Source organism: Mycena indigotica (assembly GCF_014461135.1).
Source record: "Mycena indigotica strain 171206Taipei chromosome Unknown Mind.scaff0013, whole genome shotgun sequence".
NCBI classification, from domain to species: Eukaryota; Fungi; Basidiomycota; class Agaricomycetes; order Agaricales; family Mycenaceae; genus Mycena; species Mycena indigotica.
Genome location: NW_023503012.1, coordinates 2460533 through 2480666, shown reverse-complemented (window position 1 = coordinate 2480666; position 20134 = coordinate 2460533). Strand labels below are relative to the sequence as shown.

The following is a 20134-nucleotide window of genomic DNA, read 5'->3' as shown; positions in this document are numbered from 1 at the left end:
ACTGAACCACGGGTTGGTTCCATTCAGCGGAAGACGGGTTTCGCGCCGGCGGGTGAACGCGAAATATCGGTGCGTTTCCGCTTGTGCCGTTGGTCCAGACACTTGATATTGGCAACCTTCCTGCAACTATGTACTCGTGGTCGGCCATAGTCCGCATACTCGATATCGGCATCTTGGTGTTTCATCAACATCTCCGACTCGGACATCAACCCACATTCGCTGCTCGAGTACATCTTGAGGGCCATCACTCGTGTTTTCTTCAAACTTGTTGCTAGCGTCGTTATTCCTTGTGGTGGGTCCGCGATCCCCACGAGGCTGGTATGACTGTATAGAGGGTACTCCTTCTGAGGCGTCTGTGCTGTCGGGTAAGTCGCCCATTGCGGCTAGTCGCTCAAACAACAGTGACTTGAATGACTTATGGGGCACTTCTGCATTTAGTGCGCGCATCCCGCGCTCGTCAAGGTCCATGCGCTTCCATCTTCTGGATCCGAAAGCCAAGCCCAACCCATAGATTCCAAGTTGCGCCTCGAGGTTCTCATCATAATCTGATGCACTGTCTCACATGTTAACCAATCAGAACGGGTGGGAGCTTACGACCTCGACATTCAGTTGCGTTCCCAGTCCTACTCCATGTCAAGCCTCGATAACTCTCATGAAAGTATTTCAGGCTGTTGGCAATTCAAGCTCGGATACTGCCAACCATAACAGCCTTGTTAACACCGCGAGGCCGGCGGCGGCGTGGAGTGTACCTAGCGACTCTTCTGCGTCATCCCACACGACAAGCCTCAATCTTGCCTCAATCACTTCTTTTGCGGCTAAAAACAGCATATTCGTCTGTCATTCCACTTTAAGCCTTCTTCTTACCATTTGCGGCCAGACGTCAAGCATTAACGGCAGCGTTTGGCAACTTCCGCTTGGCGATCGGCTTCAGTGTCCCAAGCCCGTGGGTTGTACCTCGATGCCGAACTAATGGATATGTCGCTTGTCCATGGGTACGGGTCTTGTTTGCATTCGGCCGTCAATTTACCACTCCATCGGGCTGTTATGATGGGCGTGTTACCGTGGTATGAGCCTCCGCCCTGGCCCGAATCCATGGCAGAGCTCCAATAAAGTTCTATTTGAGGCCGTCTCCGTCCCTGGTTCGAAATTACGATTGAGCGGATTCTGCGCGGACAACTTATGGGAACGATTTCCAACAATGTCCTGCCAACTCGATTGTCTGGCGCTCATCCTTGGGCGCTGACCAGCGCTGGCTACGGTCTGTTGAGTCGCAAGCACTATTCAGAACCCCCAAAAATTCTTGATTAGGTCTAAACTTGAAGCCGCATCAGAACCGGTGCTTCCAAGTTTCCATCGACGTAAACCCTTTCTTTCGTTTCTCCCAGCGCACCACTCCACATCCGTGGATACGGTATCTCTGTATAATATCTGCAAGGTAACGTACGACCCCGATCCATGGCCGAGGGCACTGTCATTAGCTCACATGACCGCGTCACGTCGCGCGTCGTGCAGCCGTCGTCAACGCATGCAATATTTGCTTCTGTCTCTTTCCCTTCATCCAGTATGTCTCTATGCCTAATATGTGCACAGTCAACTCTTATCTAATGTGGTACTAGTACAGTGCTCATTGAAACTCAAGTTCGCATCAATAAAATGTGCGACCTTACTATCATAGCCCTCAACTCATGACCTTTCTGGAATTCCGGTAGGGTCCTCTGATACTATGCGTCTTAGACTAGTAGTATTCATTTAATCGGCGGCAAACGGTTCTTATCTATGGCGCATCTTTTCCCGCCCACCGCCATCGTGATCTATCTCACTTATTTCAGACTCGCGTCCCTGTACCTCGGGTCCAGTTGGGGCAATACATCTGTTTCCTCACTGGCAATCAGCACCGTAATCCTCCAGCGCAATATCCAATAGTACATCAAAGGTCAACGCCAACTTGAGATGGCGACTCAAAATCCAGAGCCGTTTCTACATCGCATTCAAGGCTTCTCCTGGCGGCCGCGGCGGAAGAGACCTGGAATTCTGTTAGCTCATCACACGGAACTCCCATCCGGACAGCCTGGGTGGGCACTCCGCCAAAGCGAGCGATAATCAAGCGCCTAACAGGTTGTTTGAAGTTGGTGTCAGTCGTCATGAAGGCACCTCGACGACTTACATGCCCAAGGCCCCGGTAAGACGCCGTGCGGGCCCACAACATCGTCCAGGATCCACCTTGCCATCGCCGAGTTTTGAGCGGACGATTCGTGGGCTTCGCGGTGTCATAGTGGAGCCGGCAGTGCGGTTGCTCACCGGCCGCCGGTCCGAGGCCGGCGGTGTTCCCGTTTTGCTGTTTCATTTCGTCACTAGTGGCAAGTCAGCGACCCAGACAGAAGGACGCAGAAGGGGCATCCCTGGGGCACCCAGAAAAATGGTACGATTTGCGCGGATCTCGATTCGCCCGTCGATCGCCTGTCCAGATCGGACGTGGGAAGATGAGAATGATGCCGTACACCGGCGCCCCTTCCGGCACGTGCTTCCTTTTTCTTCTGTCGACAACCACCATAACCGCGGATTACGCATATGCATCGACTGGTGTAATTTCTCTCACCCACACTATCCCGACTCTGGCCCCGCTATAAAACGTGATATCGGCCGCCCATGTACCCCTCCCCTTCTCAATTTGTCGACGTCCCCGTCGTCGGTCCTCAGTCCAAGCCATGCTCGCCCTCCAACCCTATCACTTCTCTGAGGAATGCCATTTGGCAGTCCCCGCTTTCCAGTCGCCCCCGGTCATCATATCTCTAGAGGACGCCTCGGATTCTGCTTCAGAGCCCACAACTCCTCCCAGACGACACCGTCGACCGGCTGCAAAGTTCCACTGCACCGGTTATGGAGAGTGCAAAATGGTCTTCACCCGTAGTGAGCATCTCGCGCGTCACATTCGGTGTGTAACGATTCTGCTCGTCAAGCTCCACACTCACATATCTGCGGTAGAAAACACACGGGCGAGCGCCCCTTCACTTGCCATTGCGACAAGCAATTCTCAAGACTCGATAATCTGCGTCAGCATGTTCAGGTATGTTCTTGCTATATTGTTTCCTATCTATGATCGATGACCTTCTCTAGACGGTGCATTCGGATCCGGACGACAAGCCTCTCAACGAGCGCATGATGCGCAATCTTTCTGCCATCAATGCAAGCATTTTGGCCAGTGCTCGCGGCCGAAAGCCTCAAGGGTCGAGTCCAGAGCGACAATCTAAGTCCCCTTCGCCTACTCGTGATTCGCCGCCGCACGAAGAGATCACCCTTGGGCCTGCTACAGAGTCAACGGAGGCCGCCCACTCCTCGTCGACCGTCTCATTATCTGCAATCACACCGGCTACATTCCCTTACAAGCTTGAGCTCGCGGATGCCAATGGATCAGCTCACACTTTCTATGCTATTTATGCGGGTCCCACCTCAGGCTCCGACTCCAAGTCGTTCCCTTTGCCCACTTCCCTGGCCAACCTCGGCGCCCTCCCGAATCCTTTCGGGTCGGCGGTTGGGCATATTGATCTTCCTGTCCCCCCATCAACGGATAATGTTGCCGCAGGCAATGGGGTGGATTCGATTGTCGCTGCGATCCTGGCTCAGATGCGCCAACCACAAGACGCACCGCCGGTTGAGCAAGACACGGCGATTCTGAACGAGTTTTATCGCACCGTTTGGGACTCGTCGTTGGATGGACTAGCTCGCCAGGGGCTTGATTACGAGCTGTCTCCAAGACCGGCGAGCTTCTCATGTTCAAGCCCGCCGGAGAGTCCTTTGGAATCTGGTCTCCCCGCACCATATGCCTACGGAGATATTTTGGCGGACACATCAACCATATTCCCTTCAATCCAAACCGACTACTTCGCAGACAGTCAGCACCTTATGGAGCAGGTGGGCTATGGATTTGCCTGACAAGTTATCTATTGACGCCCTCCGTCTGTCCCTTCCTCCTTCCCTGTATGATATTGCCACACTCTTTCTGTCACATTCTTTGCGTTTAATGTACTCATAAAAATTTTGGGGCGATCGGTGTACTTTTTCAAATTGGGCTCGCCTTCGTTTTCGTTGTGGCTGTGACTTACTTATTTCGTATGTATATGGACACGTAGTCGGCCTGTATTATTAAACACGCAGAAATAGAAGTCTGGCCTGAGAACTAAATGGATCCGTGGAAACTGAGAACCTTGAACCCATGATCGTCGAGCACGACGGTACCTGAGCCGTGCTACTAGTAGGACCCTGGCCGCCGGTGGGACTGGTTGCACGACTTCCAACCAATGGGCGAGCGCGTGCGGCGATAATCTGTCTTGTGCCAGTGGCTGAAAGTTAACAAAAGATTCAGATTACACAGCCTGTTGAGATAACAGCGTGCAACTTATCTTCAAGATACTAGTAGTGAATACGTCTCTGATTGCCAGTCAAAGTGCTCCGCCAGCGTTCCCAGAGTCCCGACTCGCCCTTGGTATAAAATTGCTTGTTGCAGGAACGTAGCATTCTCCAGGCAAGTCCTGCTCCATTCTCCGAGGCTCCCGGACCAACACTATGCGTCAATGCGTTATTGGTTTTCACGTCAGCCCACTGCCATGCGCAGTGCGCACCGCTCTCGCCATTTCCGTTATTTCCGCCGTCATCATGGCCGCAGCCGCTCAACCCGTGCCCACCTCGGAGGCCGACATGATTAATTAATATTGCGGCTCGGGCGCCCGACGCAGGCTACCCTGCAAGAGGCTCCAACCAAGCCTGAAAAAAAGCCTGCAGGTCTCAGAGTACAAACAGCTCGGAGAGGAGGGTCGATCTATTACGAGTATTGTTCATGTCTAGACTCGCTATAGTATACTTACTGTGTCCGCAGTGTTAGTTTTAAGTTGGTTTCAAGGCCAAATTAAGGCCCTTCTACTTCAAGTGGTCGCGAAAGTGACCCTAGGCCATGCTCCTGGGCCTTCTCCCCCCCTCCCGTGTCCGTGTCCGCGTCCAGCTTGCTCCGTGCATCTCTACGAACAGCAACCACGAGCAGCACGAAGACGCATGCGCCGGCAAATGCCATGACCTGCCAGCGAACCGTGTCGTGAACACCAAGACGACCAGGGACAGCATGAGAGACGCACACCGCTGAACACCGCCGCGCGCCACCAGCGGAAGCCGCCCGTCAGGAGCGCGCCGCTGATTGGCGGCGCAACGAGCCCGCCGAGGGCAACGACGGCGAAGAAGATGCCCATCCGGAGCCTGGTGGCCAATGTCCTCAGTATCATCCAACCGCTGGGACGAAAACATACCCCAGTTCGCCCATGTCCTTCGTCAAAAACGCGACGAGCGGCGGGCTGAGGGTGATGTCTGTCTGCATCAGCCGCCAGCAGGAGATGTAGCAGGAGAATAGGACGCACATAGCCCGGCGCACAGCCCATAGAGGACACCGATGATGACAAAACTCGCGACACTTTTGAGTGCAATCATCGCAAAGATCAAGATGCTCGCGCAAAACGCGGCGCCGGTGACCAGGTACACGATGCCGAACTGGCCCATTTGCGGGAGCAGCACGCCGGGCGAGAGACGGCCGAGCACAGCCGCAGAGTTCATAATGACGAGCTTGCGAATTGTTACTCAAAATACCCGGTGAAAGTCACGGTGTGGCTCACGGCATAGAACGCGAGGCCCTCGTCGATGCCATGCTGGATCGCGTCAAGCTGGAAGTAGAAGATGGGGAAGTTGGGCCCCATCGTGAACAGTGTCATCCTCCAAACCGCATTAGCAGAGAGAAACGCAAGGTTCGAGAAGGTACCCGATGGTGGCGAGCACAAACGCCCTGTCCCCGGAGAGCCGCTTGACCGATGCCCACAGCGGCGCCGACTTGAGCGGGGGCGGCAAGCGCGAGCGCATCAGCAGACACGCGATGAGCACCATTCCCGAGACGAGCCCTGCACTCGCGCGAACGGCGACAGCAAACCCGCGCGTCTTCAGCAGATTGTTGAGGAGTATTGGGTGTATGACTGCTCCGAGTGAGGACCCGCTCGCGACAATTGTCAGTGCAAGTGCGCGTCTGCGCTGGAAGTAGTGAGAGACAACAGAAACGGACGGGACGTAGACGACGCCCGCGCCGACGGCGACTCCGACGCCTTGTGCGAGGAATATCTGGTGGAGCTGTTGCGGCCGGCAGAGCGAGAGCATGAAGAGACTAAAGCATTGGAGGACACAGCCGCCATAGAGTAGGTGGTAGCTAGTAATGCGTCAGAGTACTAGCGAAGAGGAGGGAGCGGACACACAAGTAGCCACGGTCGAACAGCCGTCCAGATACCAATCCACCAAAGACAATTAGAAAGGCATTGACACTGCCAATCCACCTATAACTTCATCAATGAAGGCAGAGAGCAGGACAGGGCATGACGGACGCGATCGTCGATGGCGAGCGCGCGGAGAGATAATCTCGGGTATAGAAATCTGAGAGAAAGCATGAGTGACAACGAAGAATGACAGAGAAAGGACGACGCGCCTTGATAGACTCCAAACGAAGTCATGTAGCCAAAGCCCACAAACTGGATGCACCACCTATCGCCAGATCAGTGGCATTCACAGCGCAACACTCCAGCACGCACGCGCCGCCCACGGTCGCCCACGCCCGGGCACCGCCCTCAGGAAATGCCACTGCTGCCATATCTTCAAAACCACCCCCGACGTCGAAGCCTTTATACGTCGAGCAGCCACCGTAAGCTGTTTACGCTGCCTGACGAGCGCTGGCGTGTCCTGGAATACATTCCCCCGCAGCCGCGGCGGCCATCACGCGCGACTCTGGCCCATGCGCGGATGCGCGCCCGAGCACGTGTGTGTGTCAGCAGCTGGCCGTCAGCGAGCGCCGAGCAGGGTCCGTCGAGGGCCGACTCGGAAAGCAGGCGGAACGGGTAAGCCGTTTGTATCTCCTTACTATTTGCCCATCTTAAGGGAAGGGAGGTAGTTCTTGACGATGTTCTTCGTGTGTATCCAGGTTCTTGGGGGTCATTGCATATCATACTGCCAGTCGGCGGGCTTAAAGTCCGTAAACCTGGTTCTCGAAACCAGCGAAAGTCCTTCTTAACAGGAGTAGTTCGAATCAATGAGTAGCGTACGACAAAGAGGCACTAGCGTGGGGCTTCAATGCTGGGCAGGCGGCTCACGGGCAGATTGAAGCAAGTGCGCGTTTTGTCGGTCGTCGTCGAGAAGAAGAAAGCAAGAAGAAAGATCACGATGTGGCCGCATTATGCCCCAATACTGCCTTGAAGATATGAGTTGGAGCGCCGCATCGAAATGGTGTGACGTGTCGTGAAGGAGAGGAAGAAAATCGTGCGATCATGATTACTTACGTCCGATGACTCATTGCGATCAATTTGTCAACAATCGGGGTGACATCCCGATTGGATTGTGTGACAAGCTTGCGGGAAACCACCATGTCTGATATCGACCATTCCTCGGATGCGATCTTTCCGCCGGAGCTCGAATATGTGATCTTCAAGCTTGCGGCTGCGCAGGATCGGGGGAGCATACCGCGGCTCATGCTCGTCGCTTGGCGGGTGAAAGAATGGTGCGTGTCTCAAGCATGCGCGCAAGGCGTTTACGAGTCATCAGGATCGAGCCGCTGATGTACCAGCCGCTGCTTTTTGACAGTCAAATCACGCGCGACAACAACCTTGGGCTGCTCTTCCCGTTCGAGCGGCTGCCCCAGCTCAGTCCAAACGTGGCTGCCGGCGTGAAGAGCAGCATGATCAGCATATTCCCCGCTGCGTCCGTCCTGGCCATCCTGGGCAAGCTGCCGGCCCTCGAGAACGTGTTCCTCTCCGTTACGGACAAGCTCTACACCGACTCCGAGCCGCTCCCAGCGGCGTTCATGCGGCTGCCCTTCCGCCATCTGTATAGGGCTCCCAACCGTCCCCGTCTATGGACGGGTCTACGGTGCCGTATTTACGGTACGGGACCCGTACCGTCGGCGGTGTTGGTCCCTTCCTGTACGGGACGGGTGACGGACGTGGGAAGCCCGGATACGGGCCGCCGGCGCCGTCCCACCTTATTTAGGTAATTGGGACAAGATTGGGACCTATTTGAGCCAGTCAAACAAGTTTCGTAAGGAAATCCGCTGAATGGGGACAATAATCCGTGCTTACCAACTTTTTCCAGGTAAACCATTGACATATAACGGCTGTCTACGGTACGGGTTACGGCCATACGGTGCCGTACCGTATGAGATCCGCCGGCGCCACTTGACGGTACGGGGAAGGCCTTCCGAGTATGCTCTGGAGCAACTACAACGAAGGAAAATATGATGATGGGCTTCTTCGCGGCTGTCTCCCACTCACTGTACGTCTAACCACCGACATTTAATGGTACTGATGTGTTGAAAGGTTTTCCGCCACATCTGGTGCTCCCCACGCCGCGCGAAGATGCCACCGAAAGGTCCGTTGCCCGCAAACTGCAATGCGCGCCTCCACAAGACATATAAAGTCACACCTGCAATGATAGCATATGCCTGCGTCCAGGTACTTGTCATATTTTGTTGTCGACTACTGACTGCTGCTATTGCAGGCACGCACGATGCTCAGCTCGTCCGACTGGAACCACGAAGGCCACGACGGCCTGTTCGACTACAAGGACATGTTCAAGACCATTGTTTCGCTGTTCGAGGAGGAAACACCCGAGGGTCGTGTATGGGCGGAGGAGACGTTAGGCTGGTGGCAGAGGTTCGTAGTTTCGTCTTCTCGGACCCAATCTGACTGACCTCCGACAGCAATACATTTGGCGTTGGCGCAACACCGTATCTGCCCCCGATGATGACTCGGAAGGCGAGGATGGCCCCGCTGGCCTCCGTGTGATTCGTGGCGCGACGTGCTGCGGCTGCGGCTGCTCCCAATTAACTGGCTGGGTATATATCTAGATATCATCGGTCCTCCGCTAACTTACCTTGCAGTTTGCTTCTCTGTCTATTTCCCTTCTGGTATGTGTGCTTCAGTGTGTTCACCATCTACTGATGCTTCCTTCGCCAGCTATAAACTTTGCACGCTATTCTGCTGTCGGCTCAACGGTATGTCCTTGCAGTGGTGACGACCCAGTGCTAATTCAATTACAGTTATGCTCTCAAGTGTATCAAATCGCATCAAAACTGTTTTCGGACGCTCTGTATAGACTTCTGTATTAGATAGATGAACTAAGCTGTATTTGGACTAACAAATTGGGATTCAGGTGTGGTCATAAGTTGTATTTGAGATAACTCAGGCTGGGACTGACCTGCAAGGGCCTTGCAACTCGATGCAAGGGCTGATAAGTTCTCGCAATCCTTGTTTGGAATTGCAAGCTATTTCACAAATAGCAATACCTAGCAACATGCACTGAGAGCTTATAACTTTACTTCAGCCTGTATTAGATTCACAAGTGGGTCCATCAGACATTTTATTTTTTGAGACTTCATGTGAATTGCAAAACTGGGCTTGCACAGACTCGAGAGCCCTGTGTTGGGTTACCAGCTACCACACAGTGGATGTCAACATCTTTCCCCTTTTCGTGATGGTGCGACCACCTCGAGGTCGCGCACCTGCGGCTCCCGATGGAGGAGCCGCCGCCGACCGAGGAGATGGACAAGTGCGTCGCGATTCCTAGGGGCATCCACGGGCTGACTCCGAGGCAGGCAGTGCGACGAGCACTGGGAGCAGATCCGCGCCGGCGTCATCCCGTCGTACTACTGTGACGGCAGCCCCGGCGCCCGGCCCGTTGCGTCCGGCAGCCCGGAGGCGGCGGCGCGTGTGGCGGAGTTTTTTGCTCGACAGCACGCGGAGCGAGTCGCTGCAGAACAGTCATATGGAGGATACTATCGATACTAAGTACTACTAGTAGGTAGCGCAATCGGCGGTAGTGCTGTTCAATTATGATTATAAATACGAAATTTTCTCAATTTATTCATATCCATAATATATTCTCCCTGGAGCAAGTATGGCAGTCGGTCAACGACTCGGAGAGCAGGATTGGCAGGGGAGGTTACTACATAAGTCGATGATTGAGAAGCGGCGTCAAGCGTGAACAACCTGAGTCTGAGTTGAGTAATGCAGATTCCAGAACAAACAAATTGACCGTAGAGCAGCACGGTTTCAACTGTCCAGCGGCGCAATTAGGCCGCTTTGACTACGACGACATCCCGCGGCAGGTCCTTGAAGAAGTCCAGCAAGGCGGATCTGGCCAGAACAAAAGCCTCCGGCGCGCCGGGAGCCAGGTGGAGGCGGACAGTGAGTGTGGGGGCGAGGGGTACCTTCCGTGCTGCCCAGGAGAGAAAAGGGCCACAGAAACGGCGTGACGGACCTGACGAGGAAGTCGGGATACCCGGGTGCCTCTGGCCCGAGCCGCCCCAGTGCGAGCGCTACCGTAATGTCGAGGAGGACGTGGCGCATGCGCCGCGCACGGAGCTGGGGGTGTGATGCACGAGAGCACGCTGCGGACCCACTCGAGCGCCTGGTGTAGGAGCCGCAGCTCGGTCGAGAGCGCGAACTGGAGTCGGAGCGTCCGTAGCTTGGGCAGGCCGCCGATCCCGAGGGAGGTGGCGAGGGGAGGCAAAAGGTCCGGGCGCCCAAGGTCGAAGCGGAGAAGATTTTGGTTGAGGACAATGTGCAAATGCTCCAGCGCAGTCGCACGCTCCATGAACACGGATTGCGCGAATGTCTCGTCCGCTACGAGGCGGACGACGATGTGGAGTTGACGAAGAACGGAGACATCGATCAAGTCGGAGGTCCACGGTGGGAAGTGGGCAAGAGGGCCATCCAGCACGAGTGAGTCGAGCGTAAGCTTGCGCCCTTGTAGATTGGCAGGCATATCAAGTTGCGGGGAATCAAGCCGCCCGTGAATTGGCAGCCCCGGGATCTTGACGAACAGGCGTTGGATGCACAGACGCTCCCAGGGTTCTGGAATCAACTGGAGCAGCTCGACAAGTTCAGCGAGGGGCAGATATCGGAGCGCCAGCGTCCGCATAGTGGGCAGCGCCAGCCGGCTCGCCAGTGCGGTCTTGGTGGCCAGATGGACGAGGTCCGCCCAGGCATTCCCAGTGGGATGCATCTGGAACACCTCGCAGTCAATCACCAGGGTGGTAAGATGGTCGAAGCGAGCGATAAGGGCCGCGGGGGCGGCGGACTGGATCCACGTGACGACCTGGCGCTCAGGGTCGCCACACAAGGTGAGACAGCGGACGTAAGGCGGGAGATGTGCCGCAGATGAAAGCATGCTGTCGAGTTGCGCGATTGTGGGGAACGAGCCCAAGGACGCCATCGGTGGCTTAACGGGCGCCATGATCTGTAGCGAGGAGAATAGGTTGCGCTGGGCGGCGGGACACAGCTTCTTCGCGGCAAGCGCACAGGATTTCAATGTCGCGCTGTCCACGACATGGTCGACGATGAGATCGACGAGCTCTTGCGACAGAGCATCTGCACACTGTTAGGGACGCAGGAAAGGTCTAGTATCGATGGCAGACGCACCAAATTCCATACTCCTGGTGATGGTCGGGAGCAACCAAGTCGTTGCTAGATAGGAAATCGATTTAATTCGAGTCTTGCCGGCATCACCTCCTAAACGGTGGCGTGTCGAGTCGTGGCCGCTTGGAAGCCTCTGCGGGCGGCAAGTGGTGTCACGGCAGCTTCTTGCCGGCAAGCCCGCAAGCTTTCAATGTCGCGCTGACCACGACATGGTCAACGATGAGGTCGACGAGCTCCTGCGACAGAGCATCTGCACACTGTGAGCGACGCGGGAAAGGTCTTATCGATGGCAGACGCACCAAATGGCATACTCCTGGGTGATGGTCGGGAACAACCAAGCCGTTCCCAAAAAAGGAAATCGATTTTCTTCTCAGTGCCGGCACCACCTCCGAAGCGGTGGCGTGCTGTGGACTCGTGGCCGCTCTACAGCCTCTGTGGGCGGGTGATTTCCGCATCACATCGTCCTCAGCTCGACAGCGAGAATGTGGCTGTAGCCAGGGCCCAGCTCTGGTGACCGGGAAGCCATAGCCGCGGAGAGTGCATACGACACTGTGTCGGTTTAGGCCCAGTAGGTATCTTGTGTCTCTGAGGTTTACTACCGTTGTAGGCTGACTGGACGACGTGTAGGGGGCTGAATGGACAAGATCCCGGGAGGAGGACCGGAGCGGTGGTAGACGGGACTCGTTAAGGGAGGGCTGGCAAGGTGCGTGTCTGCTCAGTCTTGAGTCTTCCCCCCTATGCTCAGCCTGAGGGAGTCATACCGCGGCACCGCCCACGTTTTTCATCTTGGCCACCATCTCCTCAGCTTCAAGTCCCAAGATGCCCCAAGCGAACACGGCGATCTCCTTTGAACCACCCTCTCTTCTCTCCCCCGTCATTGTCATATGCATTTGACTACAATACTTAAAATAGTCTCTTCGGCCGATGCTGACCTGACGTTTTGCGCGGCGGACAACCGTGCTCTTCACGGTCCACCGCAAGAACCTGGAGGTGCACTCAGAGGTGTTCGGCGACATGTTCGAGGCGGCGACAAACAAAGTCGAGGAGACGGACGGCTTGTCGGAGACTCGGAGCAATCGGCCGTACTGGAGCTGTTGTGCCAGTACATGTACCGCCAGCCGCAACCCAGCCTCGACGCGCTGCCGTTTGCGGTCTGTGCGGGCATGGCTGAGGCTGCTGAGAAATACCTTGTCTATTCTGCGATGCCAGCGCCTATGGTCAAATCTTCGACATTACTGAGTTGTCGGAAGCAACAAGTTGTCAGGAGTCACTCCCATGTCTCAGAATGCCGAGCCGTCGGAGGGTTCAAGTTCTCGGGACTCAGTCTTCCGAGACATTGTCATATAAAATGACGAAAGTTCTCGGATTGCAACAGGTAAGTTCTCAGATACAGGTTTCTCTCCTGGGGGAATTTTTCCCCCGTTTCAAGCGCCATACTATGTCGCGGTATTTCACGATAGTAAGCGTATGGTACTGTCATGATGCGATGTTCCTTCGGATGATCCATTTCCCAGACCTCATTCCACTGGAACAAATGTTTCAAGAAAGATCTACCTTTGCTACACTTTACTATGAATACTATATTGTGCGTCGCATGTCTATGGCTAGTCGATATATTAACTAATCCTATGCCAAGATCAAAGCTTCCATGTAAGGTGCTCAATTGCAAATTGGACCACTGTTTTTCATTTTACAGAAAACAGATACTTGCTTGCTACTTTGCGCTAAGAATGGGCCTCAAAACTATGGTGTGTGTGCCGCTTCATGTGTTAACCTAGCTGAAGCTCCACCATCAGAGGTCCAGCATGTTCACTCTTTGGATGTGCTGCTCACTGCGTTGCGTAACACTTGAAATATATCCGGCGGCACCAACACGATATTGGCTATACCTTACTATATTCAAGTTCCACTGGAATGATTTCCATTTCCTTGACCTCAATTGTGATATTCTGCAGATACGTCCAGTTGCCATCAATACCCAGGAAATGATCAAGGATTTGAGCATGGACCGCTTTATATCCTGGATAGCATATTCGTCCGCAAGGCTTGGAGAAGCACTGCCAGTGGATCCCTCTTGCTCCACCCTAGAGCTCTCCCAGTCTCCTCAGTGATGGCGATTAATCTTTGCGAGGCAGAGAGGGATAATCCTAGCTATGTTCTACGACACGATTATACCTACATGTAGGGAAGGATTAATCTATCTGCAGTGTACTGAGCTGGTTGACCTAGGATTAATCCCCGGAAGATCAAGGCTGAGAAAGGTTTTGACGACTGCTGGCAGGGAGGATTAGTGCGGAGATTATATTTCGGATTATTGGGGATTATGCTGCATTACGATTACCGTCAAGATTATGTCGTGGATTATTATGAAGATTATGTCGGATTATCTCGAGATTAGCATGAAGATTATGTCGTGGATTATGAACGTTCCAAGCTGCCAGCTCAAGCCCAGCTGCATGCTAGAGACAATCCTTCTCAATGACAATGAGCAAAGGGAGGCACAACAGAATTGCTGAGCTACTCACTTGAGTATGATCTTGCCACCGAGGTTTGAGACAAGAAGTATCTGCGCCCGTGACCAAGCACGAGCACATTAAGGTGAAATAAGTCGTTAATTGTGGTCGATATAGCACAAGATGGCAAGTAATCTACTCCAGGTCAGGCCAAACTAGCCATTGCACCTCCTCCGGATACCTCTCACGAAACTCGGCTGGAAATGTGTTTGCGTACTCTCGGCCTGAATATTTCCTCGATACACCATCCTTTGTCAAAGTTACCCCCCAACTAAGTAAAGGATCCTTCTTTGGTTTCGTTGACACCAACGCAGGGCCGCGACTTCGAGTTTTACGAGGAGATATAGCCTGAGCCACTGGCTGGGCCTTGGCCTTTGTCGGAGCCTTCTTTGGTTTTTTGGGTGGTCTGGGGGTAATTTCTTCGCCTTCGCGGGACGCTTCTTCAAAACCTTGGTAGTGTTGGGTGTCTTGGATAGAATGGACGGTGATGTAGGTGGTAGTGGTAAAGGGTTGATGACGGGAGGCAGAAGACCATTAGGATTGGCGAGTTCTGGCTGAATGGGAGGCAGCGGCGGAACTGGTTGTGTCGTTCCCACAATTGGCACAACCCGTGCAGGGTTGTTTGTGCTCCCGGCCGGCACAGCATGGAAGATAAGTGGAGGCGGGGGGGAGAACGGGAGGCACAGGAAGAGGCGGTGGGACAACAGGAGGTGCAGGCGGAGGCGGGGGTAAAACGGGAGGTGGAGGTGGGGGGAGGTACTGCTTGCATGGGTGGTAGAAGCGGCGGCGAACTTTGTGGAGTCAAGGCCGGTGAGACTGCTACGAATTAGTAAGTATGATTTGATTTGTATGGTCAGAGTCGAAAATGGAACCTACCAGGTTGTAGAGTATGCATTGCATAAGTCTTCCAAGCTTCGAACTCCTCTGTTGTTCCGCCAAACTTTTCGTCGCTGAAGCCGTTGACCGTAATTCTTGTCCCCATAAGCATAGTGTTAACACGAAGGAATTGCCACTCACTTCTTGAATCCAATTTGGTTAGTCTTGGGGTCCACGAACGCGTAACGCGCAAACAAAAAATGGCATCACCAATCTGCTTGCCATGCTTGCCAAAGTAGCTGGCAACAACAGTCGAGAGCTCACGCCCAAACTCCGATTGATTGCTGAATGTTTCTTAGTTGCTGTTGAAGAAATAGGGAGAAAAAACGCACAGACTTAGTTGCTCGGGCGTAAGCTCTGCTTCACGCACTGCATTCTCCTCAGCAGCACGCTTCTCATATTCTTCTTTGTTGTCGCAATTAGTCCATAGCTCTGTCACTGCCTCTGCCCGTGCTTTCAAGTCCTTTCCATCTCGGTGCGCCCGCTCCTGTCCCTCGAGTTTCGCATTCGTCAGCCTCTCAATTTCGGTCTTTTGATCTTCCTCGAATATGCGGCGAACACTCATTTTCGGGCGCGTAGCAGGACGCGCAAATACGGGCAGGTAGACGGTTGACACGAGGAACAACAGTCGTTGAGGCAGGCGTCGTTGTGTGGCCCTCGTCGACTTCAGGTTGCATCCCGGGGAGATACCCGTTGTTCTTGCGAGCCTCTCGAATAAAGTTGTTGATAGTTTTGTGCAATGCCTAGTAAGCGATAAGGGGGAAGTAAGACAACCGGGCATCACTTACTTGGAGAAAGTTTGAGATTCGAAAGCCGTTTGGCCCGCTAATTTCGAACCGGCAGTCCAGGTCGGGATAGATAACCGTGTCGATATAATCTTTGCGATCCATCTTCTTGGTAATCTGGATAATGTTAGACCGAGATTACGACGAGGGAAGTAAACATACCGCAGGGTTAGGATGTTTACTTCCCGCATTCTCCCATTCAACTACTTGAGTGAAGCTAGTGCTCTTGACATAATTGAAGATGGTGTCGGCCCTCTCCCGGGAGGCGGCGCTCGCTGTCGGTTGTGCCCTTCGTCTTTCGGATGATGGTGTAGAGCGGGCGGCTGTCCTCGTTGGTATCGTTCGCAGACATGGGTGGTATTGTTGAGGCCAGAGCATGGGAGGGACTTTATAGTGCCCTGAGAGCACAAAGGTTTGACCGTCCATTGACAATCGCTCACTCAGGCTTGCGCTTGGAACAAGTTTGCGCTTGGGACAAGGTACTTGACCTGGTGCTTGGGACAAGGTGCTTGAGCTGGTCCAGGCACCAGAAAGCACTGCAGACTGTCGAGAGGTGAGACATGCGTAAGGTGGCAAATGAAGGATTGGGCGTGACGGTCGCGCCAGCAATCGAGACACGTGACATTCGGGGTTGGTGGACCGTCTTCCAGAGCGGAGGAAAATGCAACGGACACCGACGGAAGGGTGCCCGAGCGAGCAAATATGTGATTGGTACAAGTCGAGTCTCCTTGTCTTCCGTCTCCGCCGAGCACTACGCCAGAAGCTCCGCATGGACGTAGTGTGGAATGCAGTATGGAAAGATCGACTGGGTCGGGCGAAATCGAATGTGAGGGTTGCTCGCAGAGTCGCGGGGGTGGATGTGTCCATCTAGACGATAAGAACGCTGAAGTAAGCTTGAGTTTGCGAGCAGAAACAATCAACGCACCCGGTTTTCAGCAGTAAAACACAAAACTGTGCGACCACGGACTTCGGGCCTCGAAGCCGGGTCCTCACAGTCATCCTCCAGGAATGACCACACGCAGAACGTGGGTCCTCTCAAGTAGGGGACAGTCAGGTTGGTTCCTCACAAATAGAATATGGACTGGGAGTGGGCGGTGGTTGACGAAACTCACACAATATATCCACAACTGTGGCCTCCGACACGAGCGACCATTGCGGAGCTCTTTGCTGCATCAGCAGATGGCTGTTTCGGAGGAGAAGCACCCAAGTCCTACTTTTGCTCGTCCAGCAAAGCCAAGAGGACGATCGTAGTTGGAGGATGTGTTGCAGAACGGTGCATGACTTGTTTGGAGTGGCTGAAACAAGTCGACAAAACACCTGCAACGGATATAGTCAGAAAAAATGGGAAGGTATGTGTAGCCTTTCACGCACCTTGTATCTGCGCATCATCTGCAATACACCATCACAGCTCTACTCTGCATCGTCTACCAGTGTGGCGCTGGCGTGGTATGAGCGCAGGCCAGCATCAAGTATGGTCGTCGTCATTGGAGAACTTTTTTTGCGTAGAAGTCACGTGCGCGTGACTTCTACGCAAGTGTGTACAGATATTTACTCAAACGCATACATGTTATTATACCAGTCGCTCAGCTGCGTAACCCCCCTGACTCGCAAGCCTAAAGCTTCACCCTTGACCACGCGCATCGGCTCGTTCCAACTCACTGGCACCCACTTGCCATCAACATATCGTCGAAGTGCTGTCCCTTGACGCAGGCCCTTCTCAAGCAATATTACGGTGTTCCTGTGGAACGATAGGCGGACTCCACATGGCTCCATCTCGAGTAGCATTCGTGCTGGGAATTCGCCATCCTAATCACAATCTTCAGCAATACCAAAAGTCAGAGCGCTTCACACACCTGACACCATATCGCAACGAAGTGCTTGCGATACTCTGGAAACTCGATAGGCTCTTGGGGAAGCTCTGAGAGTGCCTGGATGATGCGCTGCTCTGCAGGCGACAAAGTCTCGTGAGCAGCCTTTGCAGCAGCATACATGGGATGGTCAATCAGTTCGGGAAGGATGTCAAAGTGGTAAGCGTTTTCGAAAGCGGACATGGTGTGGTTGGAAATAGATGGGTGGTACTCACGTTTATAGGCTCACCATCGCTTGGAACTGCAGCGTCGACCTCAATTGTTTAGACCAGTTCAGGGCAAGACCCAAGCGCGCAGATTAGGCCCAAGCGTTGCCTCAGTATATAAGAGCTAACTGAACATACCAACAGGAAAAACGAATCAAGCATGGACCAACCGAACAATAACCTCAATAATGAAGATGATGCCGATATGATATCTGTCGTTTCTGACGCAGCACCATATGGCGATGAAGAGGTCACCCTTGAAGCTTGTGAGTGGTTGTACTTTTCTCTATCTCTGTCGCTTCATTGCTAATGCCAGCTTTCAGTGAAGGACGAGTATGACAGTGATGTCTACGAGATTATGCCAACTCAAAGCAAGTGGTTTTTGTTGCTTGTTTCCGCTAACTGACCATGTTACAGCTCGTGAATGCTATCTCACTTTCTATCTTGAAGATCACGTAGAACCCATCGAAGTGACGGTTCAAGTGCGCTGCCTCAAGGCTTTCAGACTGGGTATCCTCCCGAGGCCGCTTCTCGAGGCCATTGGCGCTGTAACCCAAGATGGTCGACCAAACCAACAATATGTATTTTACGACACATTGCATCGTCGATGGAAGGGGAACGCTTATCTTCGACTGATGAATCTGACACGTTATGGTCAGTTTATGGTCTTTCGCTCACTCTGTGGATGCGAGCAACTGTGTCGGGTTGGAATGGCAATTATATCGCGCAATGCGCTCCGTAGTTCGGATGGCTCATGGTATGCATGCCCATTTCAACCAGCGTCCATTTACGATATAAACAGACTTAAATCTGCTGCCGCCAGGGAATAAGATGAATCCTATTTATGTCGACGACAATTTAAACGAGTAGAAGAAATTATGCGTTATTTACAATGTGGTACAGAACTTATTCTAAGGTTAAATCGATAATGGTGGCTTTTACTCTTGCAAGTGGAATAAGTGATTGATATAAGGCCAGTAGGCAACGAGAGAGGGTTCACACTCATCGTTTAGAACATCTGCGCGGGCGACAAATAAGTTGATCTCCTCGGTCGAGCAGATTGATATGAGTAGTGAAGGCCCCTGGCATAAATTCCCCCCCCCCCACGACACAGAACCAATCATAAGAGACTGGCCCGTCCAAATACTCCTGCGCAAATTGAAAATCTCCGAGGCAGACGTTCCCAGCATGGCGAAGCTCGAGGGAATTTTTTGATAGACTGGGACCGCCATCGAGGATAATGACATCGATTCTACGATCTGAACAACGTGTTAAGCACTTATGAAGTGAGAGCGTAAAATCCCATACAGTGGGCGGGGTTGATGATAAACACTGTTGGGTCAAAGCAATCTTGCTCTAAGACTGCTGCGCTTTGACTCGGTGTAAGATCGTCAAACTTTCGCTTTCCTGAGCAAGTGCATCAGAGGCAAAAGTTTGAGCGGCTAGATTGGTGCACGTACTTGTAGCCCGGACGACGGGAGGCTCTTGACGATTTGCTTGCCATTCCTTGATTGTTTCCTTTAATGCAGCGCCTGATTTCTTGAGTTTCCGAAATGCCTCGTGGTCAAACTGAGGTTGTGCCACATCTCGATATAGTGACCGATATTGGCTGTCGAGTTCATGGAGATCGTGGCGGATGTCACTTGGAAACAGTGCTGTTGCACGTGAAGTACAGCCAACACGACCAGGACACTAGAGAAGTGTTGAGGACAAGTCTCCGAATCAACATGGACTTACAAAGGTGGTGTACTGGCCAATCTTGTCTCGGGTTTTCTGCGTTTGCCCTTGATTGAAGTTGAGGTGGTGCTCGTAGTCCGCCTTACAAGCAGTAAACTCTGGTGGTGGCGAAGGAATGATGCTGCGAAGAAATGCCTTGGGTGTTGGTGGAGGAGACATGGGGGCAAGAGATGGTTTGCAGAATAGGTCACAATGGTACAACGAGCAAGAGACAATTGTTTGTGCTTTGACCGACACGATCTATAAAAGGTCAGTTGTGAGTGAATAGTGGAAGTACATGGCTTCCCAAGCAGCGCCCTCAAAACGAAGTCGTGTCCTCGCAGCTCTTGATGCACGTCGACCTCCAAGTAAAGCTCCTAACGAAATGGAAACTCTTGGGGCAACGATTCTCGCCCAGCTGTCCTCTTCGGACCGGCAAGCTGTGGAGTTATTCTTGTGCTCTGCGCGCACCAAACCAGTCGCACTCCCGCAACAAGTTCCCCAGCAGCCAGGACAAGCAACCTTCGTGTCACGGATAAGACCCGGCCCGTCCGCTCCGGGCGCTGGTGTCGGGCCATTGCGGGCCCGCAACACGCAGCACGTGACGACGGGGAACATGCGCCCCAGTAGGAGGAACGCACACGTGGGAAGCACGTGACCGAGAACGACGTCGAGCCGTCGCCGAGCCCA

General features: G+C 53.4%; 6 protein-coding genes across 6 annotated transcripts; 2 read left to right on the top strand and 4 right to left on the bottom strand.

Annotated features, from left to right (window-relative positions):
• Positions 1-2705: 2705 nt before the first annotated feature.
• On the top strand, positions 2706-3930 carry MIND_01288400 (uncharacterized protein; the record flags this gene model as incomplete). The annotated part of the gene is made up of 3 exons (XM_037369349.1): positions 2706-2932; positions 2983-3064; positions 3115-3930. 3 exons carry the CDS (start codon positions 2706-2708, stop codon positions 3928-3930), a joined length of 1125 nt encoding a protein of 374 aa, XP_037214555.1.
• Positions 3931-4900: 970 nt separating this feature from the next.
• MIND_01288300 (MFS general substrate transporter) lies at positions 4901-6664 on the bottom strand (the record flags this gene model as incomplete). Its single annotated transcript, XM_037369348.1, has 10 exons — positions 4901-5065; positions 5124-5241; positions 5292-5349; positions 5400-5601; positions 5652-5748; positions 5795-6229; positions 6276-6353; positions 6402-6450; positions 6485-6558; positions 6606-6664. The coding sequence occupies 10 exons, from the start codon at positions 6662-6664 to the stop codon at positions 4901-4903; spliced, it is 1335 nt and encodes a 444-aa protein (XP_037214554.1).
• A 766-nt stretch (positions 6665-7430) lies between these two features.
• MIND_01288200 (uncharacterized protein) lies at positions 7431-8846 on the top strand (the record flags this gene model as incomplete). The annotated part of the gene is made up of 7 exons (XM_037369347.1): positions 7431-7564; positions 7609-7946; positions 8155-8243; positions 8291-8338; positions 8379-8513; positions 8560-8714; positions 8762-8846. 7 exons carry the CDS (start codon positions 7431-7433, stop codon positions 8844-8846), a joined length of 984 nt encoding a protein of 327 aa, XP_037214553.1.
• A 1286-nt stretch (positions 8847-10132) lies between these two features.
• Positions 10133-11493, bottom strand: MIND_01288100 (uncharacterized protein; the record flags this gene model as incomplete). Its single annotated transcript, XM_037369346.1, has 3 exons — positions 10133-10270; positions 10321-11432; positions 11484-11493. 3 exons carry the CDS (start codon positions 11491-11493, stop codon positions 10133-10135), a joined length of 1260 nt encoding a protein of 419 aa, XP_037214552.1.
• Positions 11494-14846: 3353 nt separating this feature from the next.
• MIND_01288000 (uncharacterized protein) lies at positions 14847-15845 on the bottom strand (the record flags this gene model as incomplete). The annotated part of the gene is made up of 4 exons (XM_037369345.1): positions 14847-15153; positions 15202-15612; positions 15658-15771; positions 15817-15845. The coding sequence occupies 4 exons, from the start codon at positions 15843-15845 to the stop codon at positions 14847-14849; spliced, it is 861 nt and encodes a 286-aa protein (XP_037214551.1).
• Positions 15846-18730: 2885 nt separating this feature from the next.
• On the bottom strand, positions 18731-19624 carry MIND_01287900 (uncharacterized protein; the record flags this gene model as incomplete). Its single annotated transcript, XM_037369344.1, has 4 exons — positions 18731-18987; positions 19037-19135; positions 19189-19420; positions 19466-19624. The coding sequence occupies 4 exons, from the start codon at positions 19622-19624 to the stop codon at positions 18731-18733; spliced, it is 747 nt and encodes a 248-aa protein (XP_037214550.1).
• Positions 19625-20134: the final 510 nt, after the last annotated feature.